At 38.3% G+C, this 26,884-nt stretch overlaps 1 protein-coding gene across 2 annotated transcripts in view; it reads left to right on the top strand.

The window, feature by feature from the left end:
* Positions 1–26,251, top strand: part of slc12a2 (solute carrier family 12 member 2) — a 59,192-nt gene extending 32,941 nt beyond the window's left edge. The window contains exons 14-27 of one of the 2 annotated variants that reach the window (XM_003439466.5): positions 2,219–2,374; positions 3,832–3,931; positions 5,022–5,133; positions 6,223–6,363; positions 7,438–7,544; positions 10,390–10,469; positions 11,154–11,297; positions 12,948–12,995; positions 13,839–13,961; positions 16,394–16,505; positions 19,972–20,058; positions 20,678–20,813; positions 21,139–21,206; positions 22,565–26,251. In XM_003439466.5, the coding sequence (XP_003439514.1) occupies positions 2,219–2,374; positions 3,832–3,931; positions 5,022–5,133; positions 6,223–6,363; positions 7,438–7,544; positions 10,390–10,469; positions 11,154–11,297; positions 12,948–12,995; positions 13,839–13,961; positions 16,394–16,505; positions 19,972–20,058; positions 20,678–20,813; positions 21,139–21,206; positions 22,565–22,700 (1,550 nt within the window). In that variant the 3' untranslated portion in view covers positions 22,701–26,251. The remainder of the gene's footprint in view (positions 1–2,218; positions 2,375–3,831; positions 3,932–5,021; positions 5,134–6,222; positions 6,364–7,437; positions 7,545–10,389; positions 10,470–11,153; positions 11,298–12,947; positions 12,996–13,838; positions 13,962–16,393; positions 16,506–19,971; positions 20,059–20,677; positions 20,814–21,138; positions 21,207–22,564) is intronic. The other variant, XM_025909241.1, reaches the window with a different exon arrangement.
* The last annotated feature ends 633 nt before the right edge of the window (positions 26,252–26,884 follow it).

Here is a 26,884-nt window from a genome sequence, read left to right as displayed (position 1 = left end):
CAATATTGGGACAGTACTGTTAGGCTTACACAAGAAGGCAGGTGATGTTTATCTGTTTCCTGAAATGTTAGTCTTTGTCAACCACAAAGGGCTAGCCAAATGAAAGTTGTTTTTAGACTATTTCCCTCCACTTGTCTGAAAGAAGAACCTCAGTTTAAGTCAAAAATCTCAAATTGCCCAGAATGGCAGATTTTCAAAAATGGCTGATACTCACTTTCTTGTTTTTACTTCTTATTTCTCTACAGTAATTCATCTATATGATGCAGTCTCTAGTATTTGTGGAAAAAGTGTGTCGTATATCTGATGTAATTACCTGTTAAGATTAGTAACCATCAATCTTAGGTGGGATAAGATGCAGTCTCCTGCTCCCTTGCTACCCATCTCTCTATTCTAGTGACAAAAGTCTCAGAAACGTATACATCTCAAAAACTGAACAAATAGATTCAGCTACTGATAAGTGAAAGTTCTCCGTTTTTTTTCTTTCTTTTTACTAATTTTGGTGAAGTCACACTTTGGCTGTAGACTGATGAAAAATTCAGTGATGCGGCTGGCTGTAGCTCAGGAGGTAGAGCAGGTCATCTACTAACTGGAAGGTTAGTGGCTCGATCCCTGGCTGCTCCAGTCTGCAATTTTTGGGCAAGATACCAATTCCAAGTTGCTGTCCAATGTATCCATTGGAGTAGGAATGTGTGCGAATGTTAGTTAGAAAACACTTGCATAGGAAAAAAAGCACAGGGAAAAGTGAATGGGCAAATGGGGCAAGTTGTATAAAGCACTTTTAGTGATCATGTAGAGTAGAAATGTCCCATATAAGAATCAGTTCATTTACTATTTATTGATGGCGTATATTGAGTTCTTTGCTTTCCCCCTCCTCTCTCTACACCCCCCCATCCCTCTCTCTCTCACACTCTCACTCACACACACACACACACACACACACACACACACACACACACACACACACACACACACACACACACACACACACACCAAAGCCTTAGCAGAACTGCAGGTACAGATTATTTTTCTCTTTCCAATTCCTCCAGCAGGTCATAAAATTACGTGGACCTAAATGGTACATGACTCATTTAGAGAGTACAGAAACAGTATGATGGTGTAATAGATTTCTCTCTTTGGAACACAAACATTACTTTCAGTTCAGGGCCAGTTCAAAATTGTTCAGAGCCAATTACTTTCTCATTTCTGGGACTCCTAAAGTCCCCGCATAGACCCAGGAATGACACTGTCAATGTACCCTTTATGTCCTGTTTTTTAAAGACTCTGTCATTGTGTAACCAAACACACACCAACTGTATCCCATCACTAAAATCCCACTATTCTAGTTTCTGTACTGTCCAATGAATGAATATGGTCCCTAATGTCTCGTATAACTTCTAGTAGACTGTCAACTCATTCTTTAACCCAAACATATGCCTAGCTCCATCTGAAACATTATCCCTCCTCTCTAACAGCAACATTGACTGTTTTATAATAAGCTTCTTTAAATGGAGGCTGACTCAACATTTCCTGTTCTTTAACCTCCCACATTGCTGGTCTTATTTAATTTGTTCCCAGCTGAAGTGTCTGAAAAAGAACTTCTACTCAGCCTTAACTGAATTTAACTCAGTTTTCAGTTCTAATTTTTGCACATAATACCTAAACTTTATCAAATGAAATCAAAAAGTTTTGTGACTGCTCCAATAAAAAGCAAAATCCCTTGTCACCTTGTACACTGATACAGTGACTGATGCAGTCAGTCCTACTGCTTTACTTGAAGTGCTCAGTGGCACCATCTGGATCTCCTTCACCATGTCAGAATTGCTTTTGACCTGATGAGCGTTCTTTGGTTTTGACTGCAGATCCACCCACTAAGGGCTGCTCTGTGGTCTAACATAACTAGACCCAACTCTTCTTACCAGTGATGAAGAATCTTGAGTTGCTTTTAAAGTAAATGCTCGTAGAATTCAACGCAATGGTTCTTTTGCTCTCATGTTATAAATTACAAATGCACCAATGCAAATAGTCACAACAAACACAAGCTTTCATTTTCATTGCCAAAAGTTACAGTAAGGTCCTGTTTCATGCACACGACCGTCTTCATGCCCAGCTGGAGCAGTTATTTAACTTTTTGTTTGCATATTATATGTGACTAGCACTCTTTGTGTGACATTTTAACTGTATTTTGCTATTTTGTAACTAATTTACATCGATGTTACAGGCTGGAGACCTAGCTTCAAATACTACAACATGTGGGTTTCCCTTGCCGGAGCCATTCTCTGCTGTGGGGTGATGTTTGTCATCAACTGGGCAGCTGCCCTTCTTACAAATGTCATTGTTATGGCTCTCTATATCTATGTTAGTCACAAGAAGCCAGGTGAGTTGGAAAGCACGCCAAATTTGACCAAAAATTCCTCACTGCATTTCTTTTTTTTTTTTTTCTTTCTTTTTTTTTTATGGGGTAAAATAATTACCAAGTACCAATATGATATAAGAATTATACATTGGTTGTCATTTAGTTAAACTGAGTTTTATTAATGTAGCACCAGTTCACAACGAAAGTTGTCTCAAGACACTAGAGAGAAGGTAAGATGACAGTTAACCATGATTTACATGCTGTGAAGTATTTTGCTAATAAGCCAAGTGTTCTATCCGCAGTACGGTGTTTAGCCCTAACCTGTCACTGCTTATGGTTTCTCCTCCATGTTCTGTTAAAGATTTTTTCTTTTTAAAAAGGAATTTCTCTTTCCCAGTCTCGCCAAGTGTTTGCTGATAGGGCGACTTATAGGAATTTTGTAATTTTTTTTGTATTCTTGTATTAATGTAGGGTCTCGATTTACAATATAAAGCACCTTGAGGCAACTGTTGTTGTGATTTTGTGCTATATAAATACAATTTTATTGTATTGATTTAATTTATAGGAGATGTTCTGTGGTGTTATTTTTTTTCTAAGGTTGAGGAATATGTTGCATTAATTGCATTAATGAGGTTAACTTAAAAGTCCCTGCACACCTCAGTCTTTTATGGAACCTGTACATATCTCTGGCTTTTCCAAAAATGTTGTGTAGTGGTTAGTATTTTTACCTCTCAGCAAGGAATCTTGGTTTGTGCTCAGTCATCCAGGTAAGGAAATTCCAAAAAAGTTGATTCTTTATCTGGATGTTGCGTGAGAAACATTTCACCACTCATCCAAGTGAGTTCTTCGGTCTTGACTGACTGCAGATTTCCCTAATGGCTATAAATTATTATTATACATTTGCACAACATTGAAAATTAGCAGCACTGACTTACAGTGAGACAGTTTCGTGATCATTAGTATGCAAAGAGTTGGAAGTTGGGGAATGGCTGCAATCACAGCATTGTAAGATGCTACAGTAAAGACTGAGCCCCATCCCTACAGACACAGCCATGAGGGAAGCTGAAGAAAATCATATCAAAAAGGCCCTGAGTAAATTTTGCTATCCCAGCTGGATATATGTTAAAGGTACCCAAAGAATGCTCCAAATGATCCAGGAGAGAAGAAAGGCAAATTGTTTCTCAAACTGAAAATGCTACATCCAGATGAACAGAATCAACTTTCTGGGATATCAGCCAAGAAGGTTCTGGTTTTGAATCCATAATCTGACTGGGGCAGCTCTTTAAACTAAAAGCTGGCTATACAGTTCTAAACACACCTGTGAGAACACTCAGTTTGACATGCAGCTACACATACACTAGGCCTTTTCACTGACGTTAACACCACATGGGTCAGGTAGCCTTTAGTCCAGCAATCTGACCCATAAACACACTTGCTAACTCCACTGTGTTTCTGCCTGCATGTGTCCTCCCTTCCAGATGTGAACTGGGGCTCATCGACCCAGGCTTTGACCTACCACCAGGCCCTGACCCACACTCTGCACCTTAGTGGAGTGGAGGACCACGTCAAGAATTTCAGGTACCAAACAGAAACGTGATTGTTGAAGCTGAACCATTCTTACCTGCAAGTGTAGATGGCATCTGAGTTATGGAAGCACAATATTATTACTCACCATGCTTGATAAACACTCAAGCTCGGTCCACATATAAAGCGATTGCTTGGTAGCTCTCGGTTGGACGCTTATGGACATCTGGTTATGTTATCCTCTAATCATTTTTCCCCAACCTCATGTTACTTGATGGGTTTTCTTCATTCCCAAAGTCTCTTTAAACTTCTGTCAATTGTTTATCTCGTGTTGGGCTAGGTTTAGCTCAGCTGCTATACTCGATTTATGCTCACAGTGTTGCGAGTGCCATGCAGTGATTTTGACGTTGCACCATGTGTCGCACAACACAATCTTTGTGGTTCTTCAGCCAGTCGTTCACCTCTGGATTTTTGTAGCCTGAGAAGAACAAAATTTGACATGATAATAATATCAAGTTATTAAACTCCTGTTAGTTGAGCATTTTTTTTTCACTCAGCCTTAGTGTTTCATGAAACAATTTTAATTTTTTACCATTATGGGGAAAAAGTAGAGACTTTGTGGAGGTGGAGATGATTAATTTTCAAATGTATTGAAACATATTGAGTATATTTATATATACAGCCTCATGTTGTGTGCATGTGTTCATTCTCTTAAAGCTTGCACATGTAACAAATTGGCTCAGTAATTGTTTTGTGGATTTACTGGACATTTCTCATGGCAGAAAACCAAAGAGGAGATTAAAAGGCTGAATCTTCAAAATTCAAGAATTTGTTTTGTTCCTCTGAAGTTTTTCTTGCCTCTGTATTGTGTCCAATAATCCTATCATGCTAACATATTTGCTTTGATGTTAATTACTCTGCTTCTGGTGTCTGATTGTATATGGGTGTGGGTGTTTGTGTGTTAAGAAGACTAAAGGTCACTGGGAAGGTCAAATGAAAAGGTGGCTACACATAAAGCATAAAATCAAATAATTCTGTAAACTTGGCAAAAGATGGCATCCCTTCTCTGCTTTTATAGATGTGGTAAAGGATGATGCAGATACCCACTTGGTGGATGTTTTCTCTCATATGTGTCTTATTGCAGACCCCAGTGTTTGGTGATGACTGGTTATCCCAACTCTCGTCCTGCCCTTCTGGATCTGGTCCACAGTTTCACCAAGAATGTAGGCCTGATGATCTGTGGCCATATTCGCACGGTGAGCAGATGTCATTTGGCTTGTTTTTTTGTTTTTTGCTACTGATGAATTAGCTGTCAAATTGCTCTTTAAAAGTCATTTTTTAGCTAGATTCATCCAGTTCTTCACCAAACTGTTTAAACCACATAGCACTGATTAGCAGGCAATCTAAATGAAGACTTTGATATGCTGTGGGAGCCTCTGGATTTGGTTGCATCGGTGGTTCTTAGACTGTAGGATATGGAGCCAATGCAGGTGGGGCACAGGCAACCAGGAGAAAAATGTGAAATGTGTATAAGGTTTTCATATCTTGGAGAGGACATCTAATTGACATAATGCTTTCCCTGGTCCCTTGCTCTAACCATCAAAAACCAATGCCTAACCCTAACCCTTAGGTTATGGTTAGGTTGAGGCTAATTGTAACCCTAACACTAAAAGCACATTTTGAGCATCAAACACGCCTTCAAACTCGTGGGGACGGGCATTTTGTCCCCATAAGTGAATGTTGGTCCCCACATGTTTAGTGGGATGCCAATTTTCTGTCCTCACATGCACACACACAACCATAGAAGATCGATTTATGTACCTGCGCATTTTCGAATGTTTGTTCCAGGTGTTATGTTTATTTTTCTTGCAGGTGCAGCAGTTGGTGATACTTTGTGCGTTTCTATTTTTTACTCTGTCCTTTTATTACGTTTTGGATGGTGGTGGTGACTTTTCTTTTTTTAGAAAGCAATGAAAAACATATTGCAGTGAAGAGTTTTCGAAAGCATGAAATAACGATGGAGTACAATATGTCGTTTTAATATTTCGTCATATCGCACAGCCCTAATGTTGCACACAAAGCTAGTGAACGATTTGGAATAGCCTGGTCTTTTGTATTTTAAAAATAAGTACTGCAGAGTACTGAACGAAAAAGGCACAAAAGCAGGCAGAGGTTCAGAGCAGGTGATTGTTCCGCACGTTAAATTCTTCTGTTTAACTTTCACACATCAAATGTTATTGAATTTAGCATCTTGTCATCTTTGAAACTTTGTGCTCATTTGTTCCACAATCCCAACACCGATAAATTTAAGGCTGTTGGATTAATTTGGCCTTCTGTCTCCATAGGGCTACAGAAGACCAAACTTCAAAGAGCTTGCCACAGATCAGGCTCGCTACCAACGCTGGCTGCTGAAGAACGAGACCAAAGCCTTCTACACGCCAGTGTTTGCTGAGGACCTAAAACAAGGCTCTCAGTACTTGCTTCAGGTAGGAAAACTAAATTGTATTCAGAGTTGTATGTTACTTTTTGTATTCTTCAAATACTTTTTTTGTGTTTGTTGGGCCGAGCCATCTATAGTAGAGGCTGAAGGCATAATACTTCTGAACTGGTAAATGCTGTTGTACATTAATAGTAAGTAACTGACTAATATTTCTGACAATGACTAGACCAGTCATGCAGATCCATGATTTAAACATTAAAACTAGGAAGAATTTTCATCTGGTATGTTAGGCCGTAACGATTAATCCCAAAATAAAATGAAAAGAACATGTGCTTACTAAGAAGAGTGACTCACACAGAGGCTGTGACATAAACAGCAGCACTAACTGGAGGATGATTTTTGAAAGGCTGTCATTTCCTTAAACAAATGTGTTCCTGTGAATTATGTGAAGTATATTGGGATCTACAGTATGTACAGAAATAACCGGAAATCTGGATAAAACTATAAACACTCAAGAGCCCAGTAACAAGTTATTAAGATTAAGACAGTGAGTTGAAGCTAATGATTATTTGATGCTAAAAAAAAGAGATTAGTCCTTTTAACAACTGTAAGTGGTGGCAGGAAGATCCTAGTGGGGGTGGGTCAAGTAGTGGGTGCTCCATCGCTTTTGAATTCCCATTGTGTCTGGAATGGGGCAATAGCTCTTGGTCAAAGCTAGCCTGGAACAAATCCATTCAGTGCAAATTAAAAGGAACATTTACTTCACTTGTGAAGAGAGGTCAGCAAAACTGAGAGATGTGGTGTCTCGGTAAAAAGGCATAAAATTGCATAAGGTAGCCCAGGTGTATTACTGTAGTCAAAGTGAGACTGTGGTTATTTTCAGGACTGAGGAGTAAGGTGCCTGGAAGTAATTATTCACACATTATTTGCTATCGGTAACTAACTTGAGAGTGGATAACATGAGTCTCCTTTAAGATTGGACCCAAGTGGCAGGCTTAAAACTGTATGGACTGAACTGTTTTTATTTCCTGCTCCACACTCATAGTTTTGCTTATTCTTTGGAAATGAGCCACATTTAAGAAATGATTAATCTGTTATTCCTATTTCTGGTCCAATCAAGGCTGCTGGTCTTGGCCGCCTCAAGCCAAACACCCTTGTTCTGGGCTTCAAGAATGACTGGAGGGATGGGGACATGATGAATGTGGAGACTTACATCAGCATGATCCAGTAAGTAGAATAATCCAAAGAGAAGAAAAAAATTATATAAAAGAACAAACACTCTTTCTTTTCTTTCAGCAAGTCTTCACTGTGTTCGATGGTACATCCAATGCTGTGGAAAATTTATACCCTTCTTATGAAGAAATATTTTCAATACTGAGTTCACTTTGTTGATTTGTAAGCGCTCTATAAACCATGAATTTGCTTTAGTACGCAACTGGATGAATGTCAGGAAACTCCTACTAGGACAGCTGGATGTTACATAGGGCTAATCAGTCTCTGTAATTGTTGGCAGGTGTGTACCCAAGAAGACTGACTGCTGTGATTAAATCAAAAAGGTGCTTCAACAATTTTGTTGTTGACACTAATAAACTAATATTTCATAGTTTAATGGTGTGCACACATATGCAACCACCCTAACAGATTTATTAATTTTTCAGTGGTATAGGTTCTAGGTAACATAAAAGGCACAAGTGGTCCATTCTGGAAGCTGCCAAGTTCTCTCACATATTTGAATTCAGTGGCTGGGAAGGATGTCTCTCTTACAACTAATCCTGTTTTGTGCATGTCGGCAAACGCTTAGTACCCCAAACATGGAGGCCAGGAGAACTCATAGGCATTTGCGTGCTGTCAGCAGGGCCATTAGAGCAGCTCGTTATAAGCTAACATTTTGCCAGGTAGTTTTGGGCTCGAGTGTCGTAAAAATCACACTTTTCCTTAAACAGTTTGATTACACTTTCACAGGGTATGATGGTTCATTCTTTAGGAATCTGAGTCCAGCAATGTTGGATCCACTTCAGAGAAAGTTTCACTAACACCCACTCATATCCTTGGCTGTTTGACCTCAGGAAATCACATGATAGGGTGGGGCTAGGTTTCACAGTGGGTTCACCCGAAACCTTGGCTGATTGTGACTCACACCTGTTTTCACACCTTGGCTCGTGTGATTCGGAAGAGGATCAATAGGGAGTCCATGACCCCCTTGGGGGACACTCCTATAGGGCTTAAATAAAAATCTGGGCCTCTCCACCAGTTGCTCATAGAACTGAAGAAGCTTCTCGGATGAGAGGTGAAACGTCTTCAAGAAAATTAAAGAAGTCCAGATGCTTTTCTTTCCAAGCTCCTTAGACTACGATGACCTGGATGACTGAGAAGCCTCACAGACATGTTTCATTAACACCAGCCAATAACAACTAACAGTCTAACAGTAGCTCACAGCAGCAAAAACAGCTTACCAACAGAAAAACTAAGGATATCCTTAACAACTCATCTCATTCCCACAAAATTGATTCTGTTGATCTGGACGTAGCGTTTTCAGTGGGAGAAACGTTTCGTCGCTCATCCAAGTGACTTCAGTCTCAGCTAACTGCAGGTTTCCCCAATATTATAAACGGTACATTTGCATAATGCCTGAAACTAGTACCACTGATGATCAATGGGCTGTGAGGTCAGTTTCATGATCATTAATATGGAAATTGTCATTAACCTTGATGATCATGAGTATTATTCACAGAGAGTTGGGGAATGGCTTCAATCACAGCATTGTAAGATGACAAAAGATGTACCCTTAGGCCCCCTCCTCGATTCAGAGATAGTCTTTCCCTTTTCACGTAAATGGCCTCCTTGACTCCGCGCTCAAACCAGCGTTCATCTCTGTCCATGATGTGTACATCCTCATCACTGAAAGAGCGTCTAGGTGTAAATAGACTGCAGAGTCCTGGCCTGATGAGTTAGCTCCTCTGTGTTGTCCCAATCCCCTTAGGTTGTTTGGTTTCCCCGATGTATAAATCATAGCAATCCTTTTGGCACTGAACAGCGTATGCTATGTTACTCTGTTTATGCAGTTTGACCCCATCCTTGGGATGGACCCATTTTTGGCACAGTGTGTTTTGGGGTTTTAAAACCACAGAGACACAATGATTAGAGGAAATGCATCTCAGCTGTCTCATACTGTTTCTATACAACTGCTGTGTACTCTATACAGCAGTTGTCTTTCTCTCTTGGATTGCTTGAAGCATTCTTTAGGTGTCTTCCCAGCTTTGACAAATGTCCAGGGTGCATCTCTCTTTCTTACAAGGTTGTGATAGGAGCCATTCCCCAAATCTCTGTGAATGGCCATTGAATAACGTTCATGACAGTTTGCATATTAATGATCATGAAACTGACCACGGTCCATTGCTAGTCAGTGGTGTTAGTTTCAGTCATTATGCAAATGTACATTTTGTAATATTGGGAAACCTGCAGTCAGCTCAGACTGAAGAAGTCACTTGCATGAGTGACAAAATGTTTCTCCCACTGAAAACGCTAGAAAACAATTACAGATAAACAGAATCAGTTGTTTTTGATATTATTCAAATATGTTAAAATATAATGTATACAAAAACTTCTTTTTATATAAACAGTAGTAGAAACATGCTAGCCATTATGGGATACAGTGTAATTGTCATGTTTTTGATCTTTTTGATCTCCCTTGGATTAAAACAAGTCCATGAGAAATCTGTTGTCCTGTTGAACTCTAAAGCAGTCATGTGAGACCTGAGGTGAATGGGTTCTGCATTGTAATGTGAGGATTATAGCATTAGAGCTGAATGTCAGAGATTGTTCAGTCCGATGGTATTAAAATCAAAGCTAATACGCTTAAAAATTTGCCCTTTATTTTCCATTGTATGTTGCTCAGTGCAATACAAGAGTACAACCTGTGGCATTGAGAAAGATGTTTGAGTCTTGTTGTGTGCTTGTTTATCTTTTTTCTTAAATACTCTGTGGGTTTCTTACTGTCTTTGTTTAGTTTAGGGCAAATTGCTTCAGTCCACTGTTAATGGGAACCATTTTTTTCTCCCCCCTTCCTTTGAAGTGATGCCTTTGACTTCCAGTTTGGTGCTGTTATCCTGCGACTGAAAGAGGGGCTGGATGTCTCCCATATCCAAGGGCAAGGTACCAAACACATGCAGAGTTGTATGTAGTAGTAGTACACTGTAGTAGTACATATGTAGCATCAGCTCATATTACATACAGATAAATTAAATTAAATATAGCTGAGTGTTTTTCCAGTATTGTCACATAACATCGCATAAATCAACTTATAATTAATGGCATTACTTATTCTCCTCCTATTTCCTCCTTCTTCCATCCGCTTATCAGTCTTAAGATATTTTCGAGCAGAGATTGACGTTTTAATCTGTATGAACTGATGTGTTCGGTTCACAATGTTCACATTCACAATACTAAGCATGAAAACTTACAAGTGGAAAAAATGATAGTTTTCCACAGATTGAGGTGACATCTGGTTTTGTCTGACCAAAAGTCCCAGCACAGTGGTACACAATGTGTAATAAACTGTCTATTTTACTGACAGTAAGCGTTGTGTGGTAAATTAAACTCATCAAATCCACATCATTGAGCAGCTCCAAACAAATATTTGACATTTTTGGTTCAAGAACAACTTGCAGGTTGGCAACCTTAGTAAATAAATGTATAGAAATGTAATGATTAGATTTTCCACGAATTAAAAAAAAACCTGATCATAACATAGCTGTAGTAATTAATTATTTATGTGGACTAGCTTTGTATATTGTTATGTATATTTCTAATTCCCCCTCCCCTTTAATTTTCTGCCAGATGAGTCGCTGTCCTCGCAGGAAAAGCCATCAGGGATGAAAGACGTGATCGTTTCCATAGACACCAGCAAAGACTCTGATGCAGATTCCTCTAAGCCATCCTCTAAGGCCACCAGCCTCCAGAACAGCCCAGCAGTCCAGAAAGGTTAGCTATCATCAGTATGACTACATAAAATTCTTCCCTGTAATCCAGGTGCAGTAGTGTTTACATTGATGTCTATGTTTGTATTTTTGGTTTTGCATTGCAAGCCTTATTTTTTTTCTAGATTCCTCATGTCACTATTTAAGTTTTCTTCTTTCAGTGGCCTTCCTTATTCTGCATACACATGCATACATACATACATACATGCATACATATGCACTGCCCTGAAAGGGAGTCACCACAGAGACTCACAGCCACAGCTTTCCCACTGTGCATATGTTTCGGCCTGTGTACATGTGTCCCTGTTAGTGTATGAGAGAGAGACTCAGCTCAGACAGGCATACAATTGTTCCCAGATTGGAGGAGTAATGAACGTTCCCAGTTGCAGCCTGAGCACTAGGCTGCTTTCAACCTGGCTGAATGAAGGCTGTTTGGGTTTTTCTTTTTTGTTTGTTTGTTTTTTTGTTTTTTTTTTGTAAAGAAGCGTAGAGAGATGACAAAAATCTGTCTGCTCTTTTGCTCTTTTCCCACAGCCCCCCAGCTGGTCATGGCAGATGGCTGCTTTTCCCCAACTCTAGCTCTGCTCTTGGCCTTTTCCTTTTAAAAGGTTTTTTTTTTGGGGGGGGGGGGGCACCTCAACAACCAAGTGCTCAGTCATAGGGGGTTGTTGAATTGTTTAGATTGTTTCTAATACTGGAGAGTCTGTAGCTATATAGTATAGTGCCTTGAACTAGTATTGGGTTCTCATTGCCACAAATATATTAAGTATTAGATAGCATATATTATAGTATCTAAGTATTAGTTGATACTAGTAGTCGTCGTAGTAGTAGTAATAGTATAGAGAAAAACACAAAGTTGAACTAATTAGTAATAGTTCATGATTAAGCCTTTACTACCTTATTGTTCATGAAAGACTCGAAGCAAGTTTAAAATTTTTGTAGGAATTCAAAGACAAAATACAGCAAATGTTGTGTTTTTTGTTTTGTAGATTTTTCTCTAGCAAACTAAAGAGCTTATAAAAGTATTGTTGAAGTATCTGATTGGTAAACAGTGTTTTAGGAATTGGATTAGAAATTGTTGAGGTATACAAAATAACAACACACTGGTCTGGTAAAGGTTGCTTTGGTTTGGGTAATCCTTTGATTTGCTGCCAAAGCATGAACCCGTGCTGTCATTCGTACAGTTTTTGCCCAGTTCCCTCCTCTCATCAGATTCCATTTCCATCCTAAGGTAATCCACTCCTGGCAGGAAGTTTCCATTCGATGCAGTTTCAGTGGAGAGTTTGGGGAATGGGAACTGATTCATGTGTTGTATGTTCATGACGGTTCCTTACCAAAGGCCACTCGAAGCCACTTTGATGTAACCAGACAGTCTCGGCTCACTGCTGATGGTTTTGTTCATGTTGGATATTAGAAATTTCTAGAACTCAGGGGGTGAAAGGTTGAGCTGTGTGTTTATTAGTGTCACTAGAGATTTCAGTGTCTGTTTGTCTCCCACTGTGGGAGGTTACAATTAACTGCCTCTCAAACAGCTTTAGATTCTTCCTCTGGTGTCCCCTGACGTACTTAACTTTATCTTGCTACATCACATGTCAAGGCAACATTTCACCTTAACTATAATTTTTGTTTTCTCTCCTTTTGTCTCAATTCCCAGATGATGAAGATGATGGCAAAGCTACAACTCAGCCCCTGTTGAAAAAAGGCAGGAGATCCACTTCATTTAGTTGCCTTAAATCTTTCCCCTTCTTTCCATTTTGATCTCTTAGTATCTTTTCTGAGCTCCTATGCTTTAAGTGCCGCTATGCTCCCCTCATTTCTGCCACCATGTTTTTCGCACTATATTTTGAATCCCTCTTGTACTAACATACTGTCTGTACCCTGCTGTCTCCCTTTCCCTCTGTTCCTTCTTTCTGGCCTGCTAGGTACTTGGCTTTGGGATATAATATGTCTCTTTCTCATGCTTTTCTCTTAGTCCCTAGCGTGAGCCATCTCTAAAGCTGTACTGTATATGATGGTGCCTTTAACTCTGTTTTTCAGTAGGTAGCCGTGTGTGTGTGTGTGTGTGTGTGTGTGTGTGTGTGTGTGTGTGTGTGTGTGTGTGTGTGTTCTCCAACATTTCTGTTTTCTCCAAGCTGTCTTCAGTCTCTCACCTGCTTTTCTTGCCACATTCTGGAGCTGACTAATTTGCCTTAAGCTTTCTTCTTAGGATGGAAACTGCTCTCCTGTGTTCACATTTCCATTTGTTTGGTTTTTAGTAGTAATGTTTTTTTTATTCTGTGCCTATATCACTTAAAACTTGTAAATAATAAAATTAAAGTAATTTATTTTCGAATGAAATGTCACACTATACTTACAAGCAATAAACAGAATTCTACTGTATACTTCATTTTCAGTTATGGACATGTATATGATGAATATACATGTCCATAACTGACATGTGCGTCCTCCTTGAGCTACACTTCTACCAAGCACAAAATTATTAGTTTTATTATGACTTATTAATGAGATTTGCTTTTATTTTTTGTTGTGGTGTGCGTCCCCGCAGACAAGAGGAGCCCGACAGTCCCTCTGAATGTGTCTGACCAGAGGCTGCTAGAGGCCAGCCAACAGTTCCAGAAGAAACAGGGGAAGGGCACAGTGGATGTCTGGTGGCTGTTTGATGATGGAGGTGATTGTTAGTTATTTTATTGTGAGACCGTTATTGATCACAAAATTCCATTTATTTGGTCTGTTATTAAAATACTGTCATATTGAACAGGTTCATAAGTTTTGACATATTCTGTTACTTATTTACTGAACCATATACTAGTTTAGTTTAGTTTAGTTTAGTTTAGTTTTTTGGGGTTTTTTTTGCCTGCATCAGTTGGACATGTAATATACTCATATTTACTTTTAGGGCTGGGTTATATGAGGAAAATCTAATATCACAATATTTTTTGGGCTATATCGCGATAAACGATAAATCTCACGATATGTTTAAATAACCTCCAAAAACAAATTTTATTTTCAACCGTATAGTGTGTAAAATTGCACTTGTATACTCATTTAAATCGACCAATTAATATTTTTTCTACTTTGAATACAAAAAATCTGAATGAATTGCAATGTTTTAACCATTTTCTAACCATCAGTTGCAATACTGTGACAGTAAGTCTTTTTCTGTGGTCAACATGAGACCAAACAAAAGATCATAGCAACAAAAAAGTCCATCAAGCATTCATGAGACACTCACACACCACTCTCTCTGAGGTAATTATTACATTACTAGACTCTTTCTCAAGAGTTTCAGATTATTCAATAAACTAAACTATTTTGGTATTAATCTCTCTCTGAAGCTTGCAGACTCTGAATCGTCTATTTCTAAATTCTTTTGAAAAGATAAACCCACACGTGTTAGCTGAAACACGCCTACAAAGGACAAGGATAAAAGGACGTGGCTCCACCTCTGTAAAGATGTGACCAGGGCCAGCGGGAGATCTGCCTAACTTTCAACACTACTTCTTAGCCAATAGGCTACAATTAATCTCAGGATGGTTAAAACATACCCTCTTGGCCCTGGCTAAATATAAAACAGTCACTATGCAACAATATCTCTGACCTACCATTCATTAGCTCAAACAACAAACGACAGTTATGCTTTAAGAGCATCAATATCAGCTACTCTCTGACAGCATGGTGGGAGTTTCTAAAATGACTGAGTCTTCATTAATCCCATGGAAACGTAGGGCAGGTGCTCAGTATTTGTATATGTGTGCATGAGGGTGGGAATGCATGCTTTTGTCTGTGTCTGTGTGTCAGGTCAGGTCTTGGACTCAACCTCTCTTGGAACATCTCAGGGCCCTCCATCTCCCCCCACCACACCGGTGCATTGGTGGTTCTCAGTGTCTGGGGCTGGGTGCTTGGGGGTGTACTGGCTCACTCCTGGCCCCCCTGTTGGGCCCATTCCAGGGTGTGGGGGGCCCTCGGATCTCAGGTCTCTGGGCCCGGGCTTGGTCTGCTTTGTCATAGCCGTTGGAGCCTGGGGCTCATTGTTGTGCGCTCGTCGTTGCAGGCTCTTCACTGCAAGCTTTATTTAAAAAAAAAACAAACAAAAAAAAAACACCATGCTTCATGGGGAGAAAAAAAACAGAACTTTAGTAATTTTACTAATGAGTAAAATTACATCCTATGTATACTACACATCCTATGTTCTGTTTCTTAAAGAAAATGCGTTGCTTAGCAAACATTCCTATGCAAGTAAGAGTTTGCAGTGGCTCCACCTCTGTAAAGATGTGACCAGGGCCAGCGGGAGAACTCTTGCTTTTAACACCAGCTGATGAGTGTCACTTCAGATCTGGCTCATCAACATCATTATGACATTAAGTGTCTTCAGCACTAAAACGTGCAGATACAACTGTTGACAGCATATGCAGTAGATCCTAAAAGTACTCAGGCCTCTACAATTCTGGCACCTATAAGTTTCACATTAAGTGTCAAAGCATTATATTGAAATTGCTGACTTTTTCTGTAATGTTCAGCCTGAAATATGTACATCAGTGAAGATAATAGTTCTGATTATATTTGTACTGAGAAAGCGTCATGGGGATGAGCAGAAACAAGTAAAGCCATATTTGGTATGTTTTACATTCCTATTGATACGCAAAGGCAGACTCTTACACACAAAAACACATAGACAGTATGTTCTGACAGGATCTGTCATTTTCACACTTCCCAATCATTATAAATCAGGATTGAATTCATTTTGGTAGCATCATGTTGCATTTGCATTTTGAAGTGACAGATTCAACAACTGCTCATCTCAAACATGCTAGCAAAATTTGTTTGTGAACTTGTTTGTTTTTTTTGTTTGTTTGTTTGTTTTTTGTTTCTGAGAAAGAGAAAAAACATTGGGCCGTTACGTTGTTTTCTGTTTGAATTTAATTTGACTCTGTTTAAAGCAAAAGGGATCATGAATCTGTTGCTGCAGCAGTGAGTGCTGTCTGTAGAAAGTCCAAAGGTCTGAGGTTTTGACTTGAGCTTTAGACTGTACAGATGTTAAATGTTTGTGTCACTAAAGTTGTATATTGAGCAGTTTGTTTGTTTTTTATGTTTCCCATCTAGGTCTGACTCTGCTGATCCCCTACCTTCTTACCAATAAGAAGCGGTGGAAGGAATGTAAGATCCGTGTTTTCATTGGAGGCAAGATCAACAGGATTGATCACGACCGCAGAGCGTAAGTACTGTACAGTCTTTCGGTCAGTTTTGTCAAGACTGGAGATTACTGTACGTGACTGTACAAAGGAATGAGTGTCTACCCTATGAAGTCTTTTATTGAGCCTTTGAAATCAAAATGATACTACCAAAACCCAGCACTCCAAAAAATGTAAACAAAACCAAACTACCTAAAATAATAACTTTCTAATATTTTAGTCTTTGCCTTTTAAAATTTAAAGACAATTGTTGTCATAAGGAGTTGCTAAGTAAATAAACTGAATTTGAAATTCAGTCATATTGTTAATTACACTTAAATGTAATTGTTATTAAACATAAAAGGATTCATAACATTGCATGAGAACAAGAGGAAGCTGTAAATTGCCCTGGTGCTCTTCTGCCTTTAGTCTTTTGACTAAAACATAATTTAGGCACCTAAAGTCTTCTAGTTTTAGTCTAGGTTTAGAATGCAGACTGCTGATGGAAATTAGTTGGTAGCTAAATCTGGCACAAAGCATCCTTTTTCTTTTTAACTGATTAATGTATTTTGTGCATGGTCCTGTAAATAAATAAAATAAAATAAAATAAAATGAAAAAGATATCATAAAGGTATAGCAGTATAATATATATATAAGTGTGAAAGTTTGTTTTGATTTTACCAACGAGAGGTCCCCCTAAGGGTTTGTTCATAGATGTACTCGTCTCTTCCTCCCAACTGTCGCTTAGTGTGTGTGTGTGTGTGTGTGTGTGTGTGTGTGTGTGTGTGTGTGTGTGTGTGTTCCTGTCTAGCTATCTTTGTGAGGACCAAAATCTGCATTCTATTATACTTGTGAGAACCAGCAGTCACTTGTGAGGACACACAACCCGGTCCTCACATTTTTGAAGGCATTTAAAGCCATTTTTGAGGCTCAAAATGGGGTTTTAGTGTCAGGGTTACATTTAGGTTATGGTTAGGTTTAGGATAAGGGTTAGGCATTCATTTTTAATGGTTAGGGGCTAGGGAAACCATTATGTCAATGAGGGTCCTCACTAAGATAGCTGAACGTGTGCGTGTGTGTGTGTGTGTGGGGGGGAAGTAGTAACATTTCCTGGGGGCACAGCAAATGTGCGCGTTTAACCTTATTGCACAAGGGGATTAGTTATGATTTGATGACTTTCAAACTCATTCACCTGTCTATACAATTTAATTAGTTCTGAGTGGATCTCTTCTTTCGGGCAGGGTTAGGGTTAGTGGACACCCAAGCTTTTGAATGTGGTAACTCGAGAACGAAGCAATGTAGGAGTTTGAAGTTGATACCATAGGTGTATCTACTGAAAATCCAGACAAGTTTGAATCTCAGTGACCTTGACCTTAGGGTCAAGGTCAAGTTTTCTGAAAACCTTGTGAATGCCATAGCTAGGATCTTAAATAGATTTATAATAAGTTCATGAGTTTGGCCTTAAGGTCAGGGGTCAGAGGTTTTCTGAAAATTTTGCGAATGTGACAACTTGAACAAGGAGACGTACGAATTTGAAATTCGCACCATCAGTACATTTATCAAGAGGCTGAGGGCGACCACTGGCCATCACCAGTATTTTTATTTGTTGATAAAAGTCTCAAGTGTCATAGTTATTGTCAAAAAAAGATTTTCATTGACAAAAACTACGACGACAATTATTGGTCAATGAAATAAACACTGTTGCAGACATAAGGAAGCTGTGCGTTAGCATGCATGCTGTGCAGTTAGCAGAAAACACAGTGCAGGTATATCTTTCCTTTCAGCACCACTCTCACACATTTATTTATAACAAATGGATGTATCCAAATACTAGATGTCTTAAGATGCATTTTATATGCACAAAGTACTAACCCTGACTGTTTCTGTACATTATTATAAATGTCACTATTCATTTGAAGGCTGACATCTCTCCAGGTTAATATAAGCGCATACAACGTAAAATGTACACATAATGTATATTGCAGCATTCAACACTGCATGTTTTTGACCATAAATAGGGAAAAATTCACACAAAGCTCATATTAGTTATTAAATATTATTTGTAGTAATAAAAAAAAAATATATCAACTAAGAAGTTGACCTGCTACATATAAATAATAAATTTGCCTTTGTACTTGCTGTGTGGGTGTATGCATGCATGCATGTGTGTGGGTGCTCGAAAGGAGCCATACCCACATTTTCTTAAATGGATTGAATTTTGTAGGTGCTAACATTAAATGTATCTTAGTAAATATGCCTAATTTATTATATGTGCTTACAAAAATTGCTCATCCTGCAGACAGACTCCACTTCCTCTGACTTGTTTTTGTTATCCTCTTAAAAAATTGACAACTGCTACAGGTTGTGGTTAGTGGATTTTCAGTTGCAGCAGATCTCCAGTGCAGAACAAGGTATACCGATGCCAGCTCAAGTCCACAGTGCTAGAGTTAGTCCATCTGTTGTGGAATGAGAGAGTGGAGAAGCAGCTGAATGAAACTGATGGCAGAGAGCTGGCCAGTAGGGAAAACACAGGAACAAAAAGGTCATGGCTGACAGATTAGCAGGCACAGAACAGTCAGTCTGAATTCAGTAAAGTTTCAAATTGGTGAAGAAAATGGGACTGAGTTCATTCTCAAAAGTTATTCTCTGGGAATGATGTGAATATATCCCTTACCCCCATCCCTCCTGCCAAAGAAGTCAACACAATTTTGAGAATGTGCCACTCATTGTTCTGCTTTTGTCATATGAAATTAGCTGGGTGTAGAAGCTTTCATGTTTGCGTGACTACAAAACTATCAACAGTCTGTTTCAACAGACATCTGACATTTCAACATGTTCCTGTCTAACTTTATCTCTTACCAATAGACCGAAAGTAAAGCCTGCTTCCAGCCAAGGCTAAATTTCAACTGCTGTTTCGTACACCCTTTAAATGGATCATTTTACTCTTAAATGATCAATGAAAATGGGAAATATTTCTGTAAACACGGAAAAAGTATAAAGCTTGTTCCTTTTTTTTTTTTTTTTTTTTTTTTTCCTCCAAAGCTGGGAGTACTGCCTGCACCTCCTGCTGGAAAGCAGCTGAACTAAAGATTTGAGACTAAACTAAAACAGTGAGGTTGGGCTAAGAAAAAAATAAAACATATATTTGTTAAAGTAAATGAATAAATACTTGGGACTGGCACTGGAAACATGATAGTCACGTAGCCAACACAATAATAAAGAGCTTGAACACGTAGTGCTGTAGCCCACAACACATAGCAGATGATGCTCTCCGGCACCAAGTGTTTGAAACTAAAGCTAAAGGAAATTATTCTCATAGACAGAATTCCACATTATAAACCCTGTACCACCCGCTAGTGTTCAGAGTTATTGAAAGCGGCTTCCTGTGGCTTTCAGGGATGACTCGGTACACATGTATCCATCCAGAGCTTCTTAGACTGCACATGTTTAGTTTAACAGCTTATTTATATTATTGATCCTACTTCTCTGTTTTTGATATTCCCGTTACAGGATGGCTACTCTGCTGAGCAAGTTCAGGATAGACTTTTCGGACATTACTGTCCTTGGAGACATCAACACCAAGCCCAAGAAGGAGCAGTAAGTCCACTTTGTTAAGCTTCACACTTTGAACATCCTCCACAACTGTTAACGTGCATTATGTCACACATTCAGTATCTAAAGTGCCTCGAGGCAACTGTTGTTGGCTCTATTTGGCACTGTATAAAGAAAAGAAAACTAACCGTTTTACTTATATGACCATTTGAAATTCAATGTTCAGCTTGTTTGAGGACATTAAGCTGAGCTGAAAAGCAAACAACTGGCGCCCTCATGTGGTCTGTGTTTAAAAACAAGACTGCTGGAAAGATGTGTGGCTTTGAGACCATGTTGATTTGGTTTGAACAAATGATGATTTTTAACAAGGGAACATTTTCTTAACATTAATAAATCTGTAGACTTTTTAAGAAAATATCACAAACTAGCCCAGATCCAGATATCTGCCTGGGTCTCAAGATTGAGTTTTTCCAAGCTTTTCTACATTAGTAATTTCATTTTTATTCATAACATCCATTTGTGTTCATTTCTTTGGTGGGATGATTTTGAAAATTCAATTTATTTCAATTTTATTTATATAGTCCCTTATCACAACAGTTGCCTCAAAGCTTTGTGTAGTTACCTGTTTTACATGAGGATTAACCATGAAGCTGTTGTGACGCAGCATGGCAGCCTTCGAGGAGATGATTGAGCCTTATCGGCTGAAAGAAGATGATATGGAGCAGGAGGCAGCTGAGAGGCTGAAGAACAGTGAACCATGGAGGATCACTGACAACGAGCTGGAGCTATATCGTACCAAGGTCACAAGAATTCACTGCATACTCCATTTACATGCGTCTTTAATCTCATAAGATGAAATTCTTGAGCCAGAGTCAGTCAGTTCCATATGACTGCCTGTTATTCCTAAACCTTTCCATGATGACAGAAATTCAGGGTTCAGAGGGATTCATTCTTTGATCCTCTGCAGCCTTATTTAATTGTTCTGTAAGGAGAGTGGAAGCAGTTCAGTGTAGCTTATACTGTGAGCGACACTGCTGCCTCGTAGTCTGTGGTGCAGTGGCTTGCGAAAATGATCTTGTTACATGATACCTGATTGCTTGATCCTGTGTTTGTCTCTCTCTTTAGACCCATCGTCAGATCAGACTCAACGAGCTGCTGAAGGAGCACTCAAGCACAGCCAACCTCATTGTTATGTAAGCTTGGGTTGGGTTGGGTGGGTGTGGGGGGTGGGAGTGTATGTGTTAAACATGACGATTAAACTTGAATGAAAATACTCGTTGTCAGCAGATTAGACATACAAACCTCTGTCTACTCACAGCAACACCAGCTGGTTATAAGCTAACATTATGCAAGCTAATGTTAGGTTCAGATGTCATAGAAGTCACACTTTTCCTCTGATAAACAGTTTGATTACATTCTCATATTATTAAACAGTTTTTCAGTAAGCCTCAGAGGCCAGCGATGTTTCACACCAAACGGCAGCTGTCGGAAGCTACCAGGAGCAAAAACAGCAGCTCGACTGACAGTTCAACCGATCTTTAACATGTTAAAGCCCAAACTGTGAAAAATCACATTTTTTGAAAATGGAGCATTTAATTTGGACAAATTAAAATACATCAATAAATTAATCTTCATTTGGATATGAGTTTTGATTGTGCAATTTCAGAAGTGAGGTGGGAACATCCCACAGGGGCTGCTGTTGTGGAGATGCTCTGACCCTCGTCTTTGGGTCGCTCAAATCTTTCCTGCTCCTTTATTCACTTGCTCCCTAATTTACCCCATCTAATAACATATGACAAGATAACTAGTGCTAAAAATTGTGGGATGAAAATGATTATTAACATTTGACCAAGTCAACAGGCAAAACTGTGATGAACCACTTGGGAAAATTAAGGGGGAAAGTTTGCTTTAGGCTGGAGGTGATAATGATTTTAACAGAGATTTGGTCACTATTTTCTGAAAAGTCCTTTGTGGGTTTTGTAACTTTTATAAAGAGGAGTGGGATTTTGATATACATTTAGTTCTTTAGTTAAAGTTAATAAAAGTTAACTTAAAGACACTTTAAAATTCATGCCTCACACTCCGCGTGAATTTTTTTTAGTTTATTTTACTCTTTATTTAGTTAATATTGCTATAATTTTTTTTTCTTTTTTTTCAGTAATTGTTCTTGGTTGATTTTGTATAAGCATGTTGTGTTTAATTTAAATGCAAAACATAAAATTTATTTAAAAAAAAGAAAAAAAAAAAGAAATAAGCATTTTTAGAGAACATTTGTTCTAATGAATATAAAGCATTCGCTCAATCTTCTTATAAAAAAAAAAAAAAGACACTTTAAAACAGTCTACGCAGGACGAATGGCTTCAATACATGATGCTTCTACCTAATCCTTAAATGTGCAGTGAAGCGATGAGCTTTCATTAATTTGAATTGCAAATTCTTAAACACATATGTGTAAAGACAACCATGCTTGATTTTAGAACTTTTCTTATTGCTCCTTTTTGGTTATAGTTTCATTGCGGTCTCTCTCCTTTCTTTGCTTTTCTCTGTGCAGAAGCCTCCCATTAGCCAGGAAGGGCGCTGTGTCCAGTGCTCTCTACATGGCCTGGCTGGAGGCATTGTCCAAGGATCTGCCTCCCATCCTTCTGGTGCGTGGCAACCACCAGAGTGTCCTCACCTTCTACTCTTAAAGGGGAAAAGCCGGTGATTTAAGTCACAGCTAAAGTCTAAAGGTCCACCACATACACTCCTGAGATAGCAGAATACAAGCCAGTGATGGAAACAGTGCTGAGTAATATGAATCCAATGAAAGTGCTATTTTTTTTGTGTAAAAGTGCTACATGTTTTGTGATGGAGGAATTTTATGTTGGGGGTGGGTGCTGGTTGTAAAGTTGCCCACTCTTTTTCCTTTCTTTCTTTCTTTCTTTCTTTCTTTCTTTCTTTTTATTCCAAGATGTCTGGGTTATTCTCTCGTTGCTCTAGTTCCTTCTGATTTCCCCATTAAAGTGTCATTTTTGTTCAAGTTGATTTCTCTCAGGCTCTCTAAACCAGGCATGCACAATATAGATGTGTTCATGATGTGGAATATATTGATGTCATACATTTTAAGTTTATCAGACCAGTTGTTGTTGTTGTTTGCTCCAGCAATAATCACCCTGTTATGTTCTTTTCAAGTTGGGGAAAATGCTTTGCAACACCTTCTAAAGCCTTATGGATGTGCCTTCCAGTCGAATCAGATGAAACGGAATTAGAATCTCTATTCAGATTGACAATTTTAACAGAATTTCCTTCTTAGCTGTGCGGGTGAATTTAAAGTAGAATTTTATAAAGGGTGTCAATTTGAACACTCTTACAGTTTTGACCTTAATCAGCATATTTATTTGGGGCTTTGATTTTTATATTTTTCACTTTTGAGTCTTCCTTTGTAAAAGTTGCTGAATACTCATCACAACAAGATTCTTGATCTTTTAGACAGTTTGTAGGGGAGGGGTGCATGTGGGCATAGACTTAAAGTCTCTGTCAGAAAAAATGTGAGGCTGGGTTTTTCTTTAGCCTTTTCAGGTGGATAAAATCTCTCCCTAGTAGCTGCTGATTATCAGCTTTCTTTGGTTCTGTGGCCACATGTAGTGTTATTTCACTGTAAAGAAACTCTTCTACCCTTCAAGACGCTAGTTCAAACCTTGCCTTAATGCTAGAACTATACTATACTGTCACGATTGTCATAAGTTCTCGCTCCCTCTTAAGCCATGTCGGCTGGAGGGTTTGTGTGTAAATGCAGATAGTCCTCCATTATTAAGTCTCAGCACATATGCATCTTAATCTGCATTAGTCATTTAGCCTCACTTCATTTAGTGTGCACTTGGGGCACATCCCTGTCTTTTGGCTTAATTATTACTATTGATTTTAGGGGTGACGTGGCATCACCAAAAAGCCATACATAGACATTTTCCAGTTGTAGTGTACTGTAGAGGTCACATGTATCCCCTGTTCTACTGTGACTGTAGAGAATATTGATTAACTAGCTTCAATATGCAATAGTACAGCTGTTACTTTGGGGAGTGGTCACAGGTGTCGTCACAGACAGAAAAATAACCCTGAGCCTAAAATCAATTCATAAAACTCATTCTATTTGAGTTTTATTGAAAAAATGGACAGTAAAGTGAAAGTAACTGGTTAGTTTTCGTTAAGGTTGCAAATGTTGTTATTAAAACAGCTGAGCATAAACGGGTTGGTTGGAGTGGTTCTAGCATAGATGTTTATTTTAAGTGCATTGCCCTAAAATTAGCCATGATATTTTGAAGCCTCTGCATTGTGTTGTTAAATACAGCGGAGATGCACAAATCATTGTGGGTGGTCTCGTTATTTTGAATTAAACAGCATGGACTTTGGCTCATTATGATTATGAGTGAGAAACTACTATAAAGCAAATTAAACTTTACTATATGCAATTTAAAAGAAGAATGTGAGAGTGCTTAGGTTAGTTGAATGTACACTACACTAGTAGTACCTTTTGGTTTCCATTGTCATATGTATCATATGTTTTCTGCATATACTGCAGTTAGCACAATAGTGTTCTGTCTGTCGGCTTCATTGTGCTATTAGCGTTCATGCAGCACCATTGTCCACCACTCTGTTGTTCACATGGATTATCGCTACGTTAATAATCCATGTGTGTAATGTTTCCAGGGACTGTTGAAAGGATTCAGTACAAACATATTATATAGATCTATACTGTTGCTCACCAGAATGCCAAATGTAGCCGGAATAAGTTTTAGTTATGTGAAAGTGTGGGCTAAGAAAGCACTGTAGATCATTTTGAAGGCAGTCCTACATTGTGTAACAGCCTCAAATACCAAAATTCATTCACACCACAGTTGGTGTTCATTCTAATCCAGCTGACACGTTTTGTCTTTTATTTTGAAAAGCAGTATCTAAAATTTGGTATTCCTGCAGCTGAGTGCATCCCTGTGCACTGTAACTTAAACAGTGAAACTAAATTATGCTTAACTCAAACTATGAAGTATGACTGAAGATTTCTGTATTAGAGCAAATATAAATTGATTTCTTGAAGACTAACTGCTAAGCAATACAATTAGTGAAACAAACTGCAGTTTTTGTTTTGTTTTGGTCTTTTTTGTTTGTTTTTTTTGCTGTGCATTTTGGGCAATATATAAATCTGAGATTATCAATGTGGGCTGAGATGGGGATTTGGGGGCACTATTGTGTACTATAACAAAATAAAGGAGTGTATCTTTGAGATCTCTGTTCGTTGTTGTGTTGTGAGGCATTCACTCTTGTTCTCTTGTTGGTACAGAACAACATTATTACAAACAAGAACACGGGTTAAACCATTTGTATATTTAAAAAAAAAAATTATATTTGCTTATCTATCTATCTATATCTGTATATCTATAATTATACACACACAGTTATATATATACATAATATAAGAAACACAACACTCATGTATCAAATAGAGGGGTTCTTTTTCATGTCACATTAAATGAAACAAAAATACCTCCTATCAACGTTTTCCAGCCAGCTAATGGTGTTTGGGTGCGTTTCCCTCATTTGTCTCGATAGAACCTAACATCTGTCTGACAAAATTACTGCATTGTCCTCAACAAATCAAATCATATGTACATGTAAGTCGAGGCATTATTTGAGTTCTCCTATGTATTGTTTGTATTCTTTGCCATATCCCATTTTCCTCTCTTATAGCAGGCATGTTGTTCCATGGGGGTGGATTTTAATATTTCAAAAATGATAAAATGGTCCTAAAATCTATTGGTGGTTGACATCGTTAAGTTTATAGTAAGTATAAACTAACATGTAAATAAACTTAATAGTATATACACATGGAACATGTTGGAAGGGTATTTATTTTAGTTCAGACTTTGCTTTTTTTTTTTCTCTTAATATTTGGAGTTTTGGTTGTAATTTGATTTGCATGTCGATGTTTTTTCTTTTGCAGTTTGTTTCCTTTTGATTTTAGCAAATTGTCTTTCTCCTTGAGTCTGTATCTGTAACCTTTCAAAGAAGAAAAAGATATGATGACAAGCGGCTCAAACCAGTTTTCTCCTGCTTTAACTCAAACATGTAAGGCCCAGCTGGTTGAAGCAGTAATGTTTTGATACTGTTAACAGTCACAGATATGCTTTTTCTAACATTTTAACATGTATGATTACCAGTACTTTGTACATCTTTATTGCAATAAATAAACCAAATGAAATCATTAACATATGTATTCTGCATTTGTGGTTTGTAAGGCTTCTATTTAATTCAGTTTTATTCATTGTTTACTGAATTTTGCATAATGGATAAAGCTCCTAGAGTGTTAAAGTAAATCAGCAATCGGACCTGAGGAAGAAATCTTATTCAGGGGAAGAAGAAGAAAAAAAACTATGACAGAGCCAGTCTAATACTGTGTTACAGCAGACAACAAATTATAGGAAAACTCTGCACACCTAAATCAATGACGACAGGTAGAGGATTTAATTTTGTTTTTTTTGTTGTTTTTTTGGGGGGGTAGAGAAATGTATAATAAAACCTCTGCACACTGTCCCGCTTACCACTATTTTTATTCAGTTTTGGTCCATGTAACTTGCGTAAGGTAATATAAAAAATCTAATGGTAAAAAATTACACTAAAAGCGAAAATACAAAAACATGAAGAGATCAATAAAGTGCAGCCTCACTCTTTAATTATATCAGTCTACCGCACCACACAAAGACAGTGTTAAATTTTAAAGGGAAAATATGAATTATTTTCCTACATCATATCTTTTCTTCCTGGGTGTTCGCAGTTTTAAAATAACACATTTATTAGATCACCAGCCAGTATAAATTTAATCCTGCTGCCCTAAATTAACATG

The sequence above is a fragment of the Oreochromis niloticus genome, linkage group LG7 (genome assembly GCF_001858045.2).
Source record: "Oreochromis niloticus isolate F11D_XX linkage group LG7, O_niloticus_UMD_NMBU, whole genome shotgun sequence".
NCBI classification, from domain to species: domain Eukaryota; kingdom Metazoa; phylum Chordata; class Actinopteri; order Cichliformes; family Cichlidae; genus Oreochromis; species Oreochromis niloticus.
The sequence above is the reverse complement of the archived record's forward strand: the minus strand, read 5'-3'. Positions and strand labels throughout refer to the sequence as shown.